Below are 20,617 nucleotides of genomic sequence, written 5' to 3' on the forward strand. Positions count from 1 at the left end.
ATTTCACTAGTTTGTAATGCATATGTACTATATATCCAACATTATCTTCGTTTTACTGGATGTTTAGTTTTTTGTATATATAAGATAATCTAGCATTTTCAACTACATATCCAACATTATCTTCGTTACCACATGTCACGGTTTTACTCATTGCTTGGATTTTGTTTAGATAAAATAATCTGGCATTATCAATTACATATCCAACATTATATTCGTTGCCACGTGTCACCATTTTACTCATTGCTTGGATTTTGTTTAGATAAAATAATCTGGCATTATCAACTACATATCCAACATTATCTTCGTTGCCACGTGTCACTGCTTTACTCATTGCTTGGATTTTGTTTAGATAACATAATCTGGCGTTATCAACTAGATATCCAAACATTACCTTTGTTTCCACATGTCACCATGTTACTGGATGCTTAGATTTTGTTTAGATAAATAATCTACCAATATCATGTTAATGTTATTCTATATAAATGAGAGTATAACATTGACAGAGTATTATCCAATAATAACTCTTCCTTTCTTAAGTATTTGGAAAATGTCTCTGAATGATTACCCATCGGAGAGTTCCGATTCATCTAAGTCAAATGAATTTGATGAATGGGAAGCTAGGGTTGCTGAGCAAAATCGGCAACTTGATTACATAATTACAGAATTTATTATAAGCATGCCAAATATGATCATAGGAGATCATCCTCCTAGATCAAGAAGAAGGTATTGTGATCGTGAACGCGAGCATGGGGAGGAACGTTTGATGAAAGACTACTTTGTTGACAGCCCAACATATGGTGAAGACACATTTCGGCATAGATTTCGAATGCGCAAACCATTATTCCTCCGTATAGTGGCCGCTGTTACCGCAAATGATGTATATTTTCAACAAAGATGTGATGCTACAGGAAGAAAAGGCCTTTCAAACTTGCAGAAATGTACCGGCGCTATGCGAGTGTTGGATTACGGGACATCAACAGATGCACAAGATGAATATTTGAGAATGAGTGACACCGTAACAAGGGATTCTCTTCTAAAGTTCATTGAAGGTGTCATTTCATGTTTTGGTCAAGAATACTTTAGAAGGCCCAATGAAGATGATTACTTCATGCCGGGGAAGAACGCGGATTTCCAGGTATGATTGGTAGCATTGACTGCATGCATTGGGAATGGAAAAACTGTCCCACTGCTTGGGCTGGGCAATATGCAGGTCGAAGCGGTAAACCAACAATCATTTTGGAAGCCGTTGCATCATATGACTTATGGATATGGCATGCGTTCTTTGGAACACCGGGTACGTTCAATGACATTAATGTCCTCCAAAGATCTCCTATTTTTGATGATGTGTTGATAGGTCGGGCACCAAATGTGAGCTACGTCTTGAATGGTCGGGATTATAATATGGCATACTATCTTACTGATGGTAGATATCCTTCATGGGCCGCATTTGTCAAGTCAATAACTTGTCCACAGCTTCGAAAGCACAAGTTGTTCGCTAAACATCAAGAGGGGCGCTAGAAAAGATGTGGAACGAGCATTTGGAGTTCTACAAGCTCGTTTTGCATTTCTACGTCACCCATGTAAGTTGTGGGACAAAGATACCATGGGGAAAGTTATGATTGCATGTATCATCATGCATAATATGATTGTTGAGGATGAACGGGACACGTACCTTAACTATTATGATCCATCCGAATTTCTTAATGATAGGCCTACAAACCGACAACGAAGGAGTTCTAGTGAAGATGATGAACCACTCTTTCAATACTCTACTGAACGAATTGCAAGCATATCCAATTATATGACGAATAGGGCACAACTTCGTAATAGAGAAGCTCATAACATTCTAAAAAAACGATTTGATTGAGCATATATGGCAGAAATTTGGTGTTGATGAATAATTATGTAGTTTTGTATCATTAATATGTGTAATTTTGTATTTCATGCTACTATTGTAACTTATTTTTATCTATTTTATAAAATGTGTTTGATTAATATATATATTTAAAGTTTTTTATATTTAAAAAATATATAATTACTTAATTATATTTATATAGTTAATCAAAACTAATTATAAATTGAATTTATTTAATAAAAAAAGGATGAGATTGGGTTGTTAATGGGAGTAAAAGATTGGAGTGGGTTAAATTTTGTAGATTGAAGAGAGAAAAATTAATTTTATAATGTGATATTGAGATTGTGAGATTGTTGATGGGGATAGTCTTATATGCGCCTTTTTGGTTTTTTTGCTTTAGTATTTTGTTTCATTTAAAAGTAACAAAAAAAATAAGCTGTTGTGGTTATGGTGTTGTATCGTTGCAACTTGCAAGTCTCAAGTTTGAGCCTTCTTGAAGCAAGTTTTCTTGTTTTTTTTTTGTTTTCTTGGTTTTTTATATAGAAAATAGATTTTTGAATTTATAGATTTCATACTAAACCAACCAATGAAAAAATAAGGTATGTGGTGTTTTAGTTTTTAATACGTTAATTTGATGAATTATTTTTTGGTTTAGTTTTGATGTCGTAAATAAAGTAGCCGGGTAACCAACACATAACTGCCCGGTGCGCCCCGACGCAACGCGCCGGGTAACAACCTAGTTTAATTAATTAGAAAGTAAATATCATGTTTGGATGAAATCTGCATGTTTTGAGAAAGATGAAGGACCGTTTGTGTAACTAACTAGCTCCATAGAGTCAAACTACAATACAATACACTACAATACAATACAATACAATACAAGGCGGGCAAAATTCAATTCAAAATTACATAAAAGGAAAAAAGCAAACAAAAGAAAAAAAATGTTAAAGCTTTGATTCAAACAACCAAATTCAAACTCAAACTTCAAACTCTGGTTGAAGATTTGTTTGATTGAGTTTCAGGTATGAAATTGTTATTGCATTCAGTGACGTTTAATAATTAACACGCAAGTATCTGACTGATTTGTTTCTAGTTCTAGGGTTTCTTCATCTTGTGTTTCGATAAATAATTGTTTAAAATTCGTTGGATCTAGGGTTTGTAGGACTTGCGTAGAAGTAGGATGTGTACGATTTCTGACACATGTATAGGTTTTAATTAGAGTTGGCAAATGAGTTGTGTCGAAAAGGTCATGGGTCGAAATGGGTTATGGTTGAAACGGGTGTTGGAACAGGTTAAAAAAATTTGGGTTGTTTTGGTTTGGGTTGGAACACCTTAGGGTCGGAACGGGACAGAACGGGTTTCGGATTTTTTTTTTTTTTTAAATCAGTAATACTCAAAAATAAAGTTTTGAGTGTGCCGCTGGCAGCGGGTTCCGGCTGTGACTGTGGCTGTTGATTGGTTGGGAGGCGGGTGTTATGTTTGATTTTGATGTTAAATTGACAAGGTTTCAACATCAAGTATGATATTAATTGTCAGATGAATGAGTTATGTTCACTTTGGGATATATTTGAATTGGATTATAGTTATATGGATGTTAAGATGCATATAGGGAACTAATTTGTAATTTCATAATTTTGTTTGATTATTTATAAATAATGTTAGTTTCTACAGATGTAGAAATGTAACATAAATGTTTATAACTGACTAGAATTTTGTAATCAGCTGATTGATGGTGGTCTCTTTTGTTATAATCAAACAGGAAGCATTACAATGACAAATGCTAACGGAACGGATGTTCTTGAAGAACTAGAAGACGTTAGAGCACAAAAAGAAAAACTTGAGGAACAACTTCAAATCAAGGCAGAGTTATGTAAGAACTTGAAAAGAGCTCAGGATGAAGTAATAACCAAACTTCAGGAAGCAAAATTGCAATCTGAAAAACAAGGCCAAGAACTAAGTACCAAATCAGAGGAGTTATCTACACTGAGTCAGCTCCATCAAGACCTCAAATCAAGCTTCCAAAAAAAAGAATCGGCTTTCAAAAACCTAAATTCTGCACATGAAAAGCTTCGGTTTGAATACGCAGAAAAAGTTCTAAAGTTTGAGGCAGTAAACAAAGAACTCGTCTTGGCTTTAGAAGAAGCAAAAACAGTTTCAGATTCTTTGCAATTAAAAGTTGACGCGAGCAACTTGGAGATTGAAGATCTCAAGAAAGCTATATCACTCAAAGATAAGAAAATTCTAGAACTTTCTAACAAAGCTCAGACGACCAAGGATCTGATTCAAAGAGACGAGGTGATAAGCAAACTTGAAGAAGAATATAGAGATGTTCAAGATCAGTTAAAGTGGAAAAACGAACAGTTTCAACATCTTGAAGAAGCGCATAAAAAGCTTCAAGATAATTTCAAATCCAGTAAAACCGAATGGGAGAATGAAAAATCATTATTGCTAAACGAGATTTGCTCACTGCAAACCAATCTTGATTCCCAAACAAGAACATCCGAAAACCTTCAGACTCAACTGTCAATATGCAACCAAGCTTTAGCACATGAAGAAAGCAATAAGAAGCTGTTGGAAGTCGAGATTTCAGAATACAAATCTCGTTTTGATGATATTTTCTCCGAGTGTAATGAAGCAAAGTTGACAATCGAAAAACTGTCTCATAAACGGGACGAAGAGGTTGCAAACTTAAGAGACAGTTTGGCTGCAAAAGACTCGTTATCCAAAGAAATGAGATATAAATTGGAGTGTTTGGAACTGGAGAATAAGGATCTGACTGCATCTGTTAAAGAGTTTCAAGAATCTCAAATTAACAGCGGGAATGCGGGTTCGTTGAAGAAGCTTCAAAAGAAATACAACAGTTTGGAACAAGTGCATAAAAAGTGTAGTGAGAGATTGAAACGAGAAGTCGAAATGCAATCTGAGTTAGAAAAGTTAAGAAAAGAGATAGATTATTATTCAACCGAAGTGAAAGGTCAGGTTAAACAAGTTAAGCAACTAGAAGAGGAGTTGAAATCTTGTTATTCCTTGCAAGAAATTCAAAATGAAGAAATGTCTACAGTAGTTCTTGTATTGAAGACACAGTTTTCAGAAACTTATAGAAAATTGGAGCAAAAAATCACAGAAAATGAAGATATGATATTACATCTAAAAGAGGAATTGGTGAAGAAAGTTGAGTTAATTGATGTTTTGAAACAGCGAGTGCTTGCTGAACCATCCAGAAAGCAAAAGGATAATTCTCAAAATCATGATGGTGAAAGTAGTAAAGATGTTTTATCACAGAAATTAGTTGAACTGGAGAAAGGGAAACTGTTTGTTGAAAGCCAGAATGTGGAACTTGAAACAGAGAATCAGAGACTATTACATAAAGTAAATGAGCAAAATGAAAATCTTGTTGATTTGCAGCAAAAACTTGGTTTACTGCAAACATTGGTTACAGTAAGAACAGAAGCCGAAAAAAAGGAGAAAGAAAAGAACTTAGAAATTATTGAAGAAAAAGAAAGCTGCATAAAGAGACTTTTAATGGTTGTAGAAGAGAAAAAGAAGAAGATAGGAGAATTGGAGAATGAGTTTTCTTGTTTGTGCGAGAAAGTCAAAGTCAAAGATGAATGCTTGTTGAAGTTAACTAATCGAGCAGATGAACTGGAAGAGTTGTTGCGAGTCAACAGATTAGAAACGAAAGATCTGGTGAACGAGAATACGCGTTTGGTGAATAATATTGAGGCTCAAAACGAGAGGATAGGAGAACTTTTGAAAGAAAAGACAGATGCTTTAATGATTTTTGAAGAAAAGCAGAAACTGGAGAATGAATTATCCGGTTTATATGAGAAAATCATAGTCAAAGAAGAGTCTTTGTTGAAGTCAAAGCAACGAGCAGAAGACTTGCTGCGTGTCAACAAATTAGAAACCGGAAATTTTAAGGATGAGAATATGCGTTTGGTGAGTAATCTTGAGGCTCAAAATCAGAGGATAGAAGAACTTATGAACGAGATGACATTGATCTTGGAAAAAAAGCAGAAAATGGAGAATGAATTATCCGGTTTATGTGAGAAACTCAAAGTCAAAGAAGAGTCTTTGTTGAAGTCAACTCAACAAGCAGAAGAATTAGCAGATTTGCTGCGAGTCAACAAATTAGAAACTGAAAATTTGATGGATGAGAATACACGTTTGGTGAACAGTCTCGAGGATCAAAACCGGAGGATAGAAGAACTTATGAAAGAGAAAGAGAAACTGGAGAATGAATATTCTGGTTTATGTGAGAAAGCCAAAGTCAAAGACGAGTCTTTGTTAAAGTCAACTAAACAAGTGGAAGCTCTAGAAGACTTGCTCCGAGTCAACAAGTTAGAAATCAAAAATCTGATGGACGAGAATACACGTTTGGTGAATAATCTTGAGGCTCAAAACCGGAGGATAGAAGAACTTATGAAAGAGAAGACGAACGCTTCAATGATCTTTGAAGAGAAAAATAAACTCGAGAATGAACTATTCGGTTTATTTGAGAGTGTCAAAGTCAAAGGCGAGTCTTTGTTGAAGTCAACTCATCGAGCAGAAGAACTAGAAGAGCTGCTGCGAGTCAACAAGTTAGAGAACAAAAATCTTGCTGATGAAAAAACGCGTCTGGTGAATATAGTGAGTAATCTCGAGTCTCAAAACCAAGCTTTATGTGAAGAATTTAAAAAGATGACATTCCATAAGGATGATTTGGTATTTCAAATGAAAACAGCATCCAAACAGATGGAAGAGTATGCTAAGGATGTTGAGTTAACTGGAATGCTAGAAAAGATGTTGCAGAGGTGTTAGAACATATAATATGGTAGAGTGATTCTTCGTCAAATTGTATCATGTGGTGTTTGTTGTCCCACCACATAAAATTGGTTTTTAGATGTGCTTGTCAAACTTTGTAATGTTGGAGTTTTTAGCATACCACGCCAGATTTTATAATTCTTATATGTTTGATGTCATGTCATATTTTAACTGTTCATCTACGTTGAAATCAGAAACAATGCTTATACCCTTTTCTTTTGTAAAATGAAAGAACATTTTAATGTATGCTACCTTTTTGAATCTTCTTTTTTGTATGTGTGTTAAAAATACATTTTTAATGATTAAAAATCCCAAAAATAACTTTGAAGACTTGATAAATTGAGATGTTTAGTTGTTAAAAATCAATTGGGGCAAATGTAAAAAAAGAACTATCTTATACTTTTTGAATTTGTCACATATCTTATACTATTCGAACAATTCAATTGATTCAAGACCCCACAATCATGCACTTATAAATATAACCCTTTCACAAAAAGAACCGTACTCCCATTATTTATGGATCCATTCCACCTATGAGATTATCTTGGGAAAACTATGTTTATAATGTTATGTCTATGTATTTTTAAATAATACATAGATAGCTTCACATTTATTTTAGTTGATCATGCCAATCTATGAGAATTAAAATGTCCGTATATGTCGTTCGTTCGTTAGGAAATATACGCATAGCCATGAACAATGACATTTCCATAACGAACAAACATGAAATTTCGTTCAATTGTATGTTCGTGATATTTGACTCAATAACTCAACAGTCAACTTTCAACAAACTAACAATTATACCCAATGCCTAATGGTTTGATAAACTAACGCTTGTCAAACACAATTATAGCAAAATGAACATGCCCTTTTCTTCAGCTTCAAAGCTTAGTATTCTATTCAAAGACGCGCGCAAGTGAGTCGAACTCACCTCACGCGCTATTTGAGACTGACTAAAAAACTTTACTGCTCAATTTAAGTCAAATCAAACTTCAACTAAAGAAGACTTCCAATTCCAACTCAAGTACTAAATCACAAGATAAAACATTCAATCAATTCATGTGGAAATAAACACTCTTTTTAGAGCGGACAACTTTGATATATTTGAAGAAGAAATAAACCTTCATGAAGAATTTTCATTTACATAAGAAAAGAAGTCGGTTTCATAATAACCTGCGACTTCTGTAGTAACCAAAATCCACACAAATGATATTGTCTATGAGCTTTTCCTAAGTCTTTTTCTTGCACCAGAAACCACACGCCTCATATGCCTTCTTTTGGAAGTCTCTTCTTTAAAAACAATTTCTTCAACGTCTTTGAAACCCGAAGAAGAAGCATCAATGTCACAGATATAGAAGTCACCTGGATCATTGTCTGAACCAGAATCTTCTACATAACATGTTTCTTTCACATCATCATCAGAATCTTCAACAACATGAGATTCAAACACATCCTTGTCTCCCCCTGACTTTTCCTTTAATTGTAATGAATTCATCGACTTGTTAATACAGTTTACAAACGGGTTTATCTTGTTAGTCTCGGGAACTATGGATACCTGTTGGTCAGCAAGGTCTTCTGTTTCATCGGTTTCCTGTTTAAATAATGCAAAATGTCAGCTGTGCATCTTGGGAGGTAGTAAAACGCATATGCATAAGTATACACACACACACACTAACGTACATCCATTTCAGAATCAGGAATACGTTGAGAACTACAAGAATCGCATAACGCACGTGTATGTTTTAGTTAAATGCGATGTAAAAACGGTTACACAACCACCTCCTCACTATTTCATTAAATCATCAATACACTAGGTACAAGTGCTTTATGCAGTCCTCGTATTTCCCAAAATAAGATTTATTCTAAAAAGAGCATGCCCTGATATACACATACATTTATGCATGCATACATACATGTATGTAAACATACATAGAGCCGTGTTTAATACAGAACAAATGGTAAATAGAGAAGCGGGACAAATACATAACACATTTGTACCTAGTGTTTCACAGGATACACTGAGAATTAGAAGAAAAAAATTGGAGCAATCCAGAATATAACTATCTTAGGTATCACAAGAGCAAAATGTACGAGTGGAGGACTACCTTTGTTGGTGGCACGGCAACGATAGAGGGATCATAGATAGAGGGATCATACAAAACCATCTGCCCATGATTCTCCTGCTCATTCTCAGCAACCAATGACAATTCTCCATCGATGTCACCATCCATATCCATGTTGGCACTTCTCAGACGTTCAACCATTAATGGTGCAACATCTGTTGATTTGTCACAAGTACCAGATGCACTATCAAATGTTTCCTTAGAGTTGCAAGCTTCATTGAGAATCTGTACATCAGCTTCTTCTTCATCATCGTCTTCATCCCTGAGCCCATAAGACGCTTTAGGTGACGAACCTTGCTGACCATTACTTTTGGTAAGTTCAAATATTAATCTTTTGATACGAGCCCGCTTTAAAGAAGCTTCCATAGGTAAAAACCAATCTGCACTGATCTGAAAACAGCCATTATTGTTATTTGCAGTCATTGCCTAAAAATGAACAAACATGAGTGTGTATCACATTTACGCTCGTTTAAGTTTGTTCTTTTGTTTACGTATTCATTAAAAAGTTATAGACCCATTATAATTTATTCCCGCTTTATGAGATTAAAATACCAGCAATTATAATTTAGTCTAGCAACTTAATAAAAGTTTTATCAAGTTGTTAGGTCGAACATATTAATGTACATGTTTACTTTTAATTAGTGTTTTCTCAGTTATGTTCATTCGTTTACTTGTCTGTTTGTTTACGTTCGTGAACCATTCATTTATTCTATTAACGAACGGACAAAAACAAACATGAGCACACTCATTTACTAAACAAACGAACACAAACAAGAAACTCATTCATTTAACTGTTCGTGTTTTTTCTAACGAACGAACATGAACAAGAAGCTCTATTAACTTAATTGTTCGTGATCGATTAAAGTTAAATGACCGAACACAAACAGGCCTTGTTCGTGTCCGTTCGGGTCATTTACAAGCCTAGAGACTAGAGAGATCCCTTTTTTAAGTCGGTTTGGCTTAATGACCCAAAAACAGAATGCATCATAAATCACTCACAAAGTTGTTTAATGGGTTGAAGTCATTGGAAGCCTGTTTCAAAAAAAGTTCCATGTAATGAAGCATAAATAGCCCACAGTCATATGAATTCTCTTGCTGCGGTACCTGAATAAAACCAAAAGTACAAGGTAAAATAAAAACAAACTCCTATGGTTTTTTAATATATAAATTAATTACCTCAAGACGAATAAACCGCAAATCCTTCAACTTTGCTGGAATATTTTCTGAGACATGACTATTCCTCTCCTTCCATTCTTCCCACAGATAACTGTAATTAAGCATATTAAGCTAAATGCACAAAAAAATATTATCATGCAGAGATTCTAGGTAGCTCAAGCTTACCATTTGATACACTGATCAAGGCCTCTGTGGCTTCCTTTAATAGAGTCCATGTGCAAAATGCATGGAACTTTAAGTGAGTTCTCCATTTCATCATCTGCACAAGTGTTAGCTATATTAATAAAAGGGCCAAAACATTCAAACTAATATGAAGTTCACAATCAAATAAAAGAATTACCAGTGAAATTCATTACTTCACCAGGATGGCAAATAATGATCAAACTCCAGTGCAACCTGTGATATAAAAGACATCCGACATGGACCCATTTATTAGTGCACGGGTCAAAGTGGGACATTTGATGACAATGACTGATATACTTGAATGCTGGCTAAAATCTCACCTGAAGTTTACGGGAATAAAAATGTAATCCTTTTGAAAAATATCCACTTTCTTCGTCCACTTACGAATTCTCTGGAAAGCTTCTTTGAAGTCAATAGATCTTGATTGATTATCATCAAAATCTGCCAGCTTTCTAAAGAAAAAGCTATTGAAGAAATGAACTCTTGCTTCAGCAGGTTTGATCTTCTTCAGATATCTATCAATAAATTAAATTTTGTTATTTAAACTTCTAGATAAAGTAGTTACAATTTACAAACATGTTAAAGGTGTTAAATAAACAATCTTTAGAAAATTTGCTGGAAATTGAAAGTCAAAACATCTCTGACCCTTAGTGTACTTTGAACACTTTTAACATTTTAAAACTTGCTCTATTAAAAAAAATTTGGTTATCATTATAATAATGTAGTATAATAACAGTTGATGTTAATTATACTAATACATTAATTGTTAATTAAGTTAAAGAAAAGAATGCAAAAAACGTTTCCCAACTGAACCTGCCCATTCTGTTACCAAAAATATGAAGTTGTAGAAAAAAACTCACTCAATATAGAAGTCAACAATGGTATCATTTAAAAACTTTTCGGGCTGCAGAAGCTGAAAGTCTCTCTTAGAAATAGCTATAGAATCACAACCCCCTTCCAAATATGCAATATCTTCAAACAGCTCATATGAACTGTAAAACAGTTAAAAACAAAAAAATGTCAACTCCCAGATACATGTAAACAATTACGTCACGCATTAATGATGTACAGCCAACATTATCTATAATTCATGAGCCACGTGATATAAAGACTATTATAAAATACATATGGTTAACGCTATGCCACACATACAATGCAAGATATCCTAGTTTGTAAAAATAAGGTATACTTGAATAAGGGAGGCAAATAACTCACTCAAGATCAACATCCCATTTTTCCTTATATTGTCCATCCAGAGATTTGATAAGATCTTGCGTATTACTCCAACCAGAGTCAATAACAGTCAACTTCACCTCCAAAATGCCTGCAAAATTGCTTTAAAACCATGTTACGACCTACAACTATATTTAATTGTATAGGCACGGATAAGAAGTTAGAAAACTAGACACGCTCGAAGCTAAGAGGTAAACATATATGTATGTTCCCTAAGATGCAACTATAAGTGCATGCTTTACAATACGTGCATAAATATACAAATAGCACCCAGTTGCTACCGTTGATAATACATAAGTATAAGTATATGGCTTAGGGGTGAATAACCGAAATTCAGAAGGCATGTCCTTCAGAATTGGGAGAGATTAATGATTCATGTACTATTGTTTACAAACCTTTGCCCAATTAGTAAAAAAGTGTATACTTCGTTTTTCTAACCTTTAGATATCCCATGTGCATTTTAGTTTACAAAAGCATCTCAAGTGTACCGTAACAAAAAAATAACACTCAAGCACACTTAAAACTCTCAATACATATCAAGCTGGACATAAATTGTATGATACCCTACATGAATCCCAGTTATCTGGTTTTACCCTATGCTAATCACAAATACAAACTGTACATATAATTAGAAACTTATTTTGGATAAGAGACTGAAATGAACTTTTTGTTCACTCTGAATACAGCCGTACACATGATATATACACAAATATTCTGAAAAGATAAAAAAGAATCAAATCAATTCCCTCAAATTAGATCCCTAACAATATTCTAAATACAAACCTTCATATTCACTAAATAATCCTTATTCTTTAACAGAGAGGTATTCAGTCACAGTTCAGTTCAGTTCAGTAGGTCACTTAAAGGCATCTGAACTTTCTAGCAACAATCAAATGGAAAAATTAAGAAACAAAACCTAATGCCTAAACATACTTGCGAAGAGCCCAAAAGAGGGTTGACTAACAAAAATACAAAGAGTAGAAATGGTGCCTCGTGATTACAAAGTATCTGTACATTTTAGTTAACTTGTACACCACTGAAGCTTTTGTCATGATTCACAAAATATGAACTTGCATAAATTTCCAAAAAAAAAAAACTAAGTATTTATCATAAACATATAGAGTATTAACATATCAAACGTTCAATGTTAGCCTAGATGAATATTGAAATAAACAAGGCTATATAGAACAATCTGATTATCCAACTACATGGGCATGTAAAAATAACAGTTCATACTGACAGAAACAGGAACTATCCTTCCCATTTTCCATGTTATGCATATCAATCAATCAATCAATCATGCCCAGTAAAATCCCACCGACAGCAAAGCTATAAGTAGGGTCTGGGGAGGGTGGGATGTAGGCACACCGTACCTCTATCCAAAGGAATAAAGAGGTGGCTTCCAGAGAGACCCTCGGCTCTAAGAACATGCGTATGAAGCAAAATAAAGGAAAATAAAGCAAAATAAAGGAAATCAAATTTTAACAGTTATATAAAAACTACTACTAATTATAATAATATTAATATTAATATTAATATTATTATATAATATTAATAATAAGATCACAGTTTAACAGCTATATAAAAGCTAATAATAATAATAATAATAATAATAATAATATATGCAAGGGAAATACCATTATGGTATGTGGACTAAATAAGTTAAGTCTAAGCCCTAAGGTATTCAATTCTCTCTAAAAATCCTTAACTTTAATTCTACTTCTCCACGAATTCCTATCCTCAACCATGTCCTCGGAGAGGTTTAGGTCTATCAAATCATGCCTAATCCTCTCATCCCAAGTCAATTTCGGTCGTCCTCTACCCCTCCTCCCCTCTATAGTAATGTTTTCTACGGATCTAACAGGATTCGTCGTCTGTCTTCTCTTTACATGTCCAAACCATCTCAATCTCCACTCTCTTATCTTGTCTGCTATGTTCGCCACCCCTAATCTCTCGCGAAACACAACGTTTCTTATTCGGTCTAGCCTTGTGTGCCCACACATCCAACGTAGCATTCTCATTCCATGTTATGCATAATAAGGCAATATTTAGAAAACAAGAAATTCATGTGGCAATGATAAGTTTTTAATGTTTGTTGCTTTACATTAAAAGTGCACATGCAAGAAAGTAAAAATGAATTATCTCATATATGGGGACTGATTAACCAATGAAATATACAAACATGTATACCAAGTACCATTGACTAAGTATTTTTTAATACATCAATATGTAGAAGTCATCATTAATTCATACCAGGAAACAAAAACTGCCTGTTATTATAAGCACAACCACTCCAATTCCAAACTCTTATCAGTAACATTTAAATTTAAGAGACCATATGGAAACTCGATACTATTTGTTACCTATAAGTGGATGTTTGTTTTAACAAATGCATACTTGATATAACGTATTTTAAAAAGTAATACAAAAAAGAATTCTTGAAGATGCAAATACCTGGCTTTTGACTGTGCTCCGACTTGATACGAAGGCAGACCTCGGCTTTTATAAACTAAATAATAAATAACAGTTACTTCAAAATTCATAGAAGTACTAAAAAACAAACTAAAAAATCAAAAAATTGAGGCTATAAACTCACAGATTCCAACCATCGTGACTCAATACTAATAAGATTTTCAGTCTTCCATTCAAAAGTAAAACAACCAGTGGCCCCTTCCTCTGAAACATCAAGCTTGATGGAACTGCAAAAGAAAGTCAGCTGCGCATTCGCATAACAGCTTCTTCCATATGTAACACGCTCTGGGTTGACGACAACACTGGATTCCTGCATAATCCCACAAAAAAGAAAACAAGATCCGAAAATCATTATTTCAATTTTACTAGTGCTGGAAAAGAAAATATTGCAAGGACCAGAGTCTAATCTTATGATTTAATTAAAAAACTGAGAAAATTAAAGATTATGTTGTTTCTATTGATTGATATAAAAGTAAAATGCTTATATTCAATAAAAAAATGCAAAAATTGAAAGGCTATGTTGTTTCTATTGATTGATGATAAAAAATGCTTATATATTTATACATACATACGAAACAAAACCCTGTTGATATCTAATTCATGTTTATCCTAACTTATGTTTATCTCAAACTGATAGTTAATGCTAAAAGCTATCTTAAAAAATATGCTTTTGTCCCTATAGTATGTCAAATACACACACACACACACAAAGCAGCCCATAAACTTAAAAAAATTATACTACTCCTGCTTTCACAGTTTCATTACAGGTTAAATGCTGTTAAGCTCCATCACATGTCAAACATGTAATGGGTATTTTGGTAATTTCAATTAGATATGATAGTTATCATCTAAAAAATCTGGAAAAACAGAATTTCTAATTCCATCCCACCACAAACCTCTTCAACATTTTACAAGAGTTGGGTGCTGTTTGTTTTTCCTTAAAAGCACTTCTCCACCTCTTTTGTCTGCACTGAGAAGAGGGCGCGCAGACGTTGGGCTCTGCAGTGTGTTTGTTTTCCCGAAGACGTTTCATTAAAAAACGTCTGCGCGCCCTCTTCTCCTAGAAGTGTTGGTATTGTTACTTCTCACCTCTTCTATCCCATTTTACTCCATAGTTTTTCTTCTTCATTCATCAGAGACTCCCAAATAACTTCTCCTCCTCCACCACTTCACCGCTACCGTACCCACTCTTCCACCGCCGCCTCCACTCCTCCACCGCGCCGCCTCCACTCCTCCACAGTCGCCGCTGCACACCACGTCGCCATCCATCAACCCTGCTGCACACCACCCTGTCACCGACCACCAACCTCGCTGCACACCATCCCGTCACCGACCACCCTGTCACCATCCAGCCTGCTCCGACGCCTTCTCCAGGTTTAGTAACTGTTAATTAGATATGTTAATTGATTAGTTTTTTTTAGGTTTTTGTTAATTGATTTGTTCAATTAAGGTATTGGGTTTTTGTTAATTTAATTCTTGTTAATTGATTGTTAAGTCTTAATTGAGTTGTTAATTGATTGTTCTATGTCTTTAGATACATTATATGTTTGAACTATCAAGTTGGGTTTGTTGTTCGGGCTTGGGTTCGAATATATGGTTTTCGGGTTTAGTTATAATGGAAAAAAAAAGTGTTCAAGTAGTTCGGTTCTTGCGTTCATATATAATAATTAAAAAACGTGTTCGGGTTATACGGTTTCGGGCTTACATGAATTAATTAAAAAAATGTTTGGTTTATTCTTATTATCGGGTTTGGGATAGTTTGAGTCGTGATTGGGTTAGTTTGCGTCATGTTGTTTGGTTTTTGTTTGTGTTAGTACGTGCTATTTTAGGTTGTTCGGGTTATTATAACATGTATTTATTTGTTTATTTATATAGATTTGACAAGACTCGACAACGGCTACACTTATGGGACTTGACAGTTTGATTACGAGATTAATGTCGGAACTTTTTTTATAGATTGTTTGTAAGAGCCTAACGATTCTCATACATGTTAAACTTGGATGATGTATTTTGATGTTATTATTTTTAATTATGTACAATTTGTATTATTTTGTATAAATATTAGATTTATGTATTTTTAATTGTTGTTGGATAATTTTAGCAGTTTGCAGACGTTAAAAAACAAACAGTCTTCTTCTTGCAGACTGCAGAGATTTAGTCCACCTCTTCTGCTACAGATGTCTGCAGATGTGGTCCGCAGACTGCAGACATTTTAGCTCTTAAAAAACAAACAGCACCTTGATTTTTGTAAAATATCTGGTTTGCCACTACTAGTGCAAAAATATATGTGATATATATAAATTGACCAAAAACAGGCTAAAGATAACTACACAAGACTATAATAGCAATCAACCCCTTCTATAAACTTTCATAATACAAGGTTGTATCTATGCTATCAATATCGGTGCTATAGCGGTTATCGGTCTATCTGTAAAATAGCGGTCGAAATATCGGCCCAAATATCGATTCCGATATTTGCGGCGCTATTTACCGATATTTTGCTGCTATTTGACTACTGCTATAGCGGATTTATCGGCGAGTTTATCAGTTCAAATTTTTTTACCCAAATTTGTTAAACTTTTTGGCCCAAAGATGAGTCCCGTTACCTTTTTTTGGCCCAGAGCCCAATTCCATTTGATTTAACCCTAAGATCACGCTATAGAGATGATGGTGATGATACAGTTGAAATGGACGATCTTGAACAACAGTTGGAGGATTTGGTTAATGTGGACTCAAAGGATGATTTCATGGCTTTCGATTAATTGATTAAATCATGTCTTAAATTAAAATTATTGTTATCTTGTGTTTTGAACTGTTGACTTTTGTGATTTTAGTATTAAGACTTAAGTATTAATATTAGATAACTTTTGGTGTTATCCCACCGCAATAAACCGATATATCAGATATCAGTCAGTGACCGATATCCGCTATTTTTTGGCATTAACTGCTTAGGGTTGTATTATAAGCTAAACCTAAAAGCTAACTATCATCTCCTGATTCTCATCCTCTGATATCATTATCAGCACCTCTATAGCAAATCTTCATCATCAACATCATGGCCCAATGCTAACAGGTATAAAACTTTTATCAACAATTTTATCTAAAAACACATTATTGTTAATAATCCAAACAATTATCTGTTTATCCTAATAAACTACAAACAATGAGAAAAGAAGATGAGAAGTCTTTCAAGTAAGTTGAACAAGCAAACCAGGGTCCCCTTATTTGGTTAGTTTTGTATGGTTAGAAACCTAATCAGCTTCATATCACAATAATCAGATTCATAATTCACATCACTGTATATGATAGCTGTGAACACAAAGGTACAACAGGCCATAGTGCCCAACCAAACATAAGAAAAAACAGCAAAATAAAGCATTTGTTTTTACCAGAACACCTATTAATTTCTTCATTAACTTCAAGAATGAACACAAATGCACTTACCTTTTCTTGTGAAGTAATACCATGCTCAAGAACCTCTTCACCTGATAAACCTAAACAAGTAACAATCACCAGTATTTAGAAACATTTTTCACCAGATAAGATACATAGTATGCCTAATATAAATCCAAAAGTACAATACCTTCAGCATCTGCAAAATCATCAGAAGACATTGTAGATGCGTTCTCATTATCCTCATCCGAGATTATGGAAACGAGCTCAGTCTGTAACAGAAAACAAATTAAATAAATGTTAGATTGTTCCAACTCCGAAGTCTATGTTACAGTCCTTTGACCGTTAATAAAACAAACAAAAATTCAGATGCTAAATACATCAGTCAAGTCAATCCGTTGGCTGCAGTCCGAATCCTTCTTGCCAGTGGCATCCTTATGTGAAGTAAAATAATCAGAACACTTAGATTGAATTAAAGTCTTCGAACTGAAGTTTGAAGAACTGGATTGTAAAGCAGCATTTGATCGACGCACCCTTTCATTCGCCCGTTCATCAACTTCACAAACATCTAATGCTTCATTCATGACTTTCTTTCCTCTAGTATCCATCCCTCTTGCAACTATGGGGAAAAAAGTAGATAGGTAAATTTATCACATTGAAATAAAGAAAAAAAGTGGTTGACTGTAAAAACACTGTCTGATTAACATAAAGTAAGCAATAATAATGACCAATTTCAGACTAGATAATCAATTCTCACAAATATGATTTCAAAGATAGGTAAAGTTATCACACTGAAATAAAGAAAAAAAGTGGCTGAATGTAAAGACATTGTCTGATTAACATAAACTAAGCAATAATTAAGATAAATTTCAGACTAGATAATCAATTTTCACAGATATAATTTCTAGTTCTATTCAGATTGTGAACCTATATATTTCAAGACAAACCGATGCCAATAATAACTTATGGTTTAACTTTAAACATACTTAATCTAAACTAGAGTCTTCTTCATATGTGTGTGTATCATAATAATCCACCTAATCATCAATATGGTTAGGTCAGTTTAGAGTGTGAACCAATACAATTCAAGGCAAATTAGTACAATTGCTCCTATAAATAATGATTGAATTAAGTGATATTAGAGTGTAATTATCAAAAGCATAAGCAATTTAATCATCATCATCATCATCATCATCATCATCATCATGTCAACACGAATCATAAAGTAACAATAGCAATCATTCAGTGTACGTGTGTGGAATAACAATTGAAATTGAAAAAGTTAGGGTTTATAATAATAAGAAGAAGAAGAAGAAGAAGAATGCATACGTGATTGGAGTAAAGTATAATTGTTGGCAACGGAATGAGATTTGTGCTTCTTGGCGGTTGGAGATATGATCCATCTAGAAGTATTTTCTTCGGGGAGTGATTCGTCGAAATCATATTCTTTGATGTTGGGTTTCTTGCTCGAGTACATGGTGCCCATCACCTAACCTAGGGTTTGTTAATTTGATTAAACGAGCACGATGAAGATGAAGATGAAGATGAAGATGAAGATGAAGAAGAGTAACGTGTAACGGCAACTTTCTACGCCCAAATTTAAACCCCTTTTTTTAAGTTTTTACCCTTCAATGGTTACGTATTTCAACCAAAAATTTATAGTTATTGATGACAATTTGTTACCCATAATAAATGCTATAAAACCTTTCGTTTTTTTAAAACTTGGTACTTATATTTTGATAATTTGAGATTTTTACGGTACCAATACTGGTATTTAACTTAATTTTTGCCTTGTACCAAGCAGTTTTGGTATCCGTCTCATTTTTGACGATTTTTGGTATCGGTATCTTTGGAACTGGTATCGAATCCATCCCTAATTTACTAGCTTAGATCTTGTGGGTTATACGAGGTGAACAAAAAGAAACAAAACAATATGTAAAGTTTTTGAATATTCTATGTGACGTTAAATTTATAATTGGGTTTGCATTGACCTTACACAAACCTCTATATTTGATCATTTTACATTTGTTTTGACTTGTTACCTTGTTTTACCTTATGATTAGTTCTGCCAACTATCTCCAAACGTTACATGGGTTGTATCTTGTATGAATGATTGCCAATCGTGTTAAATCATACATCATTGTCTCTTTGATCCCGAGATTCAAAGAGTTACTTGTAGCTCTTTTAATAATAAGAAATTTTCATACCTTTCTAAACGCATTTAGTAATACCCAACATGTAAGTTTGAGATTTGTAACATGTATAATGGTTTTCTAAAAGAAGACTTGCCACATACATATATGCATTCTCTTACAAACTCCGTATTTTCGTATTGCTCGTACCCCTTAGTCCTTAGTAACACATAAGTAGCATCATTCCATTATAACCCGCCTATGCTCTTTGTCTACCAACAACTCAATTAGACAAACAACTCAATTTCACATATTCGTTAACCACACAAACAACCTTTTATAAGGATTTCAAATGAATACTTACCTTTGCTTGAAAATGTCATTATGACTAAGCTTGTTTATCTTCAATCTTGGGTGAACATAGAACCGAATTAACCAAAATCTGAACTGAAGCATTAACTGATGGTAAATAATCTTATATAATGAGAAAACGATTTTTTGGTTCAGTTTTAGTTAACAATTTTTTTATAACCGAATCAATTAATAAATCTCAAGTTTGGCTCATTAGCAATTTAACATTTCAGTCCAACTTTTGAGTCCATTAATTTTTGTTTAATTATCCATGTATGACCCACTAATTATTTAACCTAAAAGTTCAACACTCACTCTCTAATCTCAATCTCTAAATTCTCTTGTCATCCACATTCAGACTATGCAGCCATAACTACACCTGGTTTAAAATCATAACACGGTTATGTAATGGAGAAGATGTAGGTTTGAAATTTGTAATTTTGTATTGGCCTTGAACTCGATTATGTTTTCTTACTTTTCTACGAATCAATTTTGTGTTGCAAATAGTCGAATGCTACATGTAGTATAGCTTCTTTTGTATATTTATAAAATACATGTATGAACAGTTAATAATCGAAAACCGAACCAAAATCGAAAAAAACGATTAACTGAAACCATCTAACCAGAAAACCGATCAGTTAGTAAACTAGAATAACTAAAGACTTTGGTTTCGGTTTGGCCTAATAACTGAACCAAACTATGTTCACCCCTACATGACTTGACTCCTTCAAAGTCAAATCAAAATAGCATGTGCTCATCCAAACATAAAGAAAAACAAACAGATCCGGCCCATAGCATGTGCAGGCTGGACCACTGTACAAGGCCCAAAACTTTTAGGGGCCCAAACAAAAAAAAACTACTTTGTGATCTGCAATTCTGCATGCATTAATGATTTA

The 20,617-nt window shown here is 34.0% G+C and overlaps 2 protein-coding genes and 1 pseudogene across 2 annotated transcripts; 2 read left to right on the plus strand and 1 right to left on the minus strand.

Moving 5' to 3' along the window:
• Nucleotides 1-547: 547 nt before the first annotated feature.
• On the plus strand, nt 548-2,162 carry LOC143598434 (uncharacterized; annotated as a pseudogene).
• Nucleotides 2,163-3,625: 1,463 nt separating this feature from the next.
• On the plus strand, nt 3,626-6,906 carry LOC143598437 (uncharacterized). Its single transcript, XM_077076649.1, has one exon. The coding sequence runs from the start codon at nt 3,626-3,628 to the stop codon at nt 6,653-6,655; it is 3,030 nt and encodes a 1,009-aa protein (XP_076932764.1). The 3' UTR covers nt 6,656-6,906.
• Nucleotides 6,907-7,514: 608 nt separating this feature from the next.
• LOC143598441 (putative ubiquitin-like-specific protease 2B) lies at nt 7,515-18,781 on the minus strand. The gene is made up of 16 exons (XM_077076651.1): nt 18,568-18,781; nt 17,619-17,857; nt 17,429-17,510; nt 17,290-17,339; nt 13,970-14,155; nt 13,828-13,882; nt 11,356-11,464; nt 11,001-11,132; nt 10,461-10,655; nt 10,298-10,353; nt 10,123-10,216; nt 9,958-10,048; nt 9,781-9,885; nt 8,764-9,171; nt 8,214-8,249; nt 7,515-8,132 (listed from the first exon to the last, which is right to left on the minus strand). Exons 1-16 carry the CDS (start codon nt 18,722-18,724, stop codon nt 7,875-7,877), a joined length of 2,253 nt encoding a protein of 750 aa, XP_076932766.1. The 5' UTR covers nt 18,725-18,781; the 3' UTR covers nt 7,515-7,874.
• Between the last annotated feature and the right edge of the window lie 1,836 nt (nt 18,782-20,617).

This window comes from Bidens hawaiensis, unplaced genomic scaffold, assembly GCF_021521415.1.
Source record: "Bidens hawaiensis isolate Kalapana, Puna unplaced genomic scaffold, B.hawaiensis_p1.1 tig00050196_1, whole genome shotgun sequence".
Taxonomy (NCBI): domain Eukaryota; kingdom Viridiplantae; phylum Streptophyta; class Magnoliopsida; order Asterales; family Asteraceae; genus Bidens; species Bidens hawaiensis.

What these genes read in the sequence shown, in the direction of transcription:
- LOC143598441 (XM_077076651.1), bottom strand. Translation starts at nt 18,724, where the DNA reads ATGGGCACCATGTACTCGAGCAAGAAACCCAACATCAAAGAATATGAT. An exon ending in ATTGTTGACTTCTATATTGA is followed by an intron (nt 10,656 to 11,000) that starts GTGAGTTTTTTT and finishes ATTTATTGATAG; the next exon opens with ATATCTGAAGAAGATCAAAC. An exon ending in TTGCCGTGCCACCAACAAAG is followed by an intron (nt 8,250 to 8,763) that starts GTAGTCCTCCAC and finishes TTATTTAAACAG; the next exon opens with GAAACCGATGAAACAGAAGA.
- LOC143598437 (XM_077076649.1), top strand. Translation starts at nt 3,626, where the DNA reads ATGACAAATGCTAACGGAACGGATGTTCTTGAAGAACTAGAAGACGTT.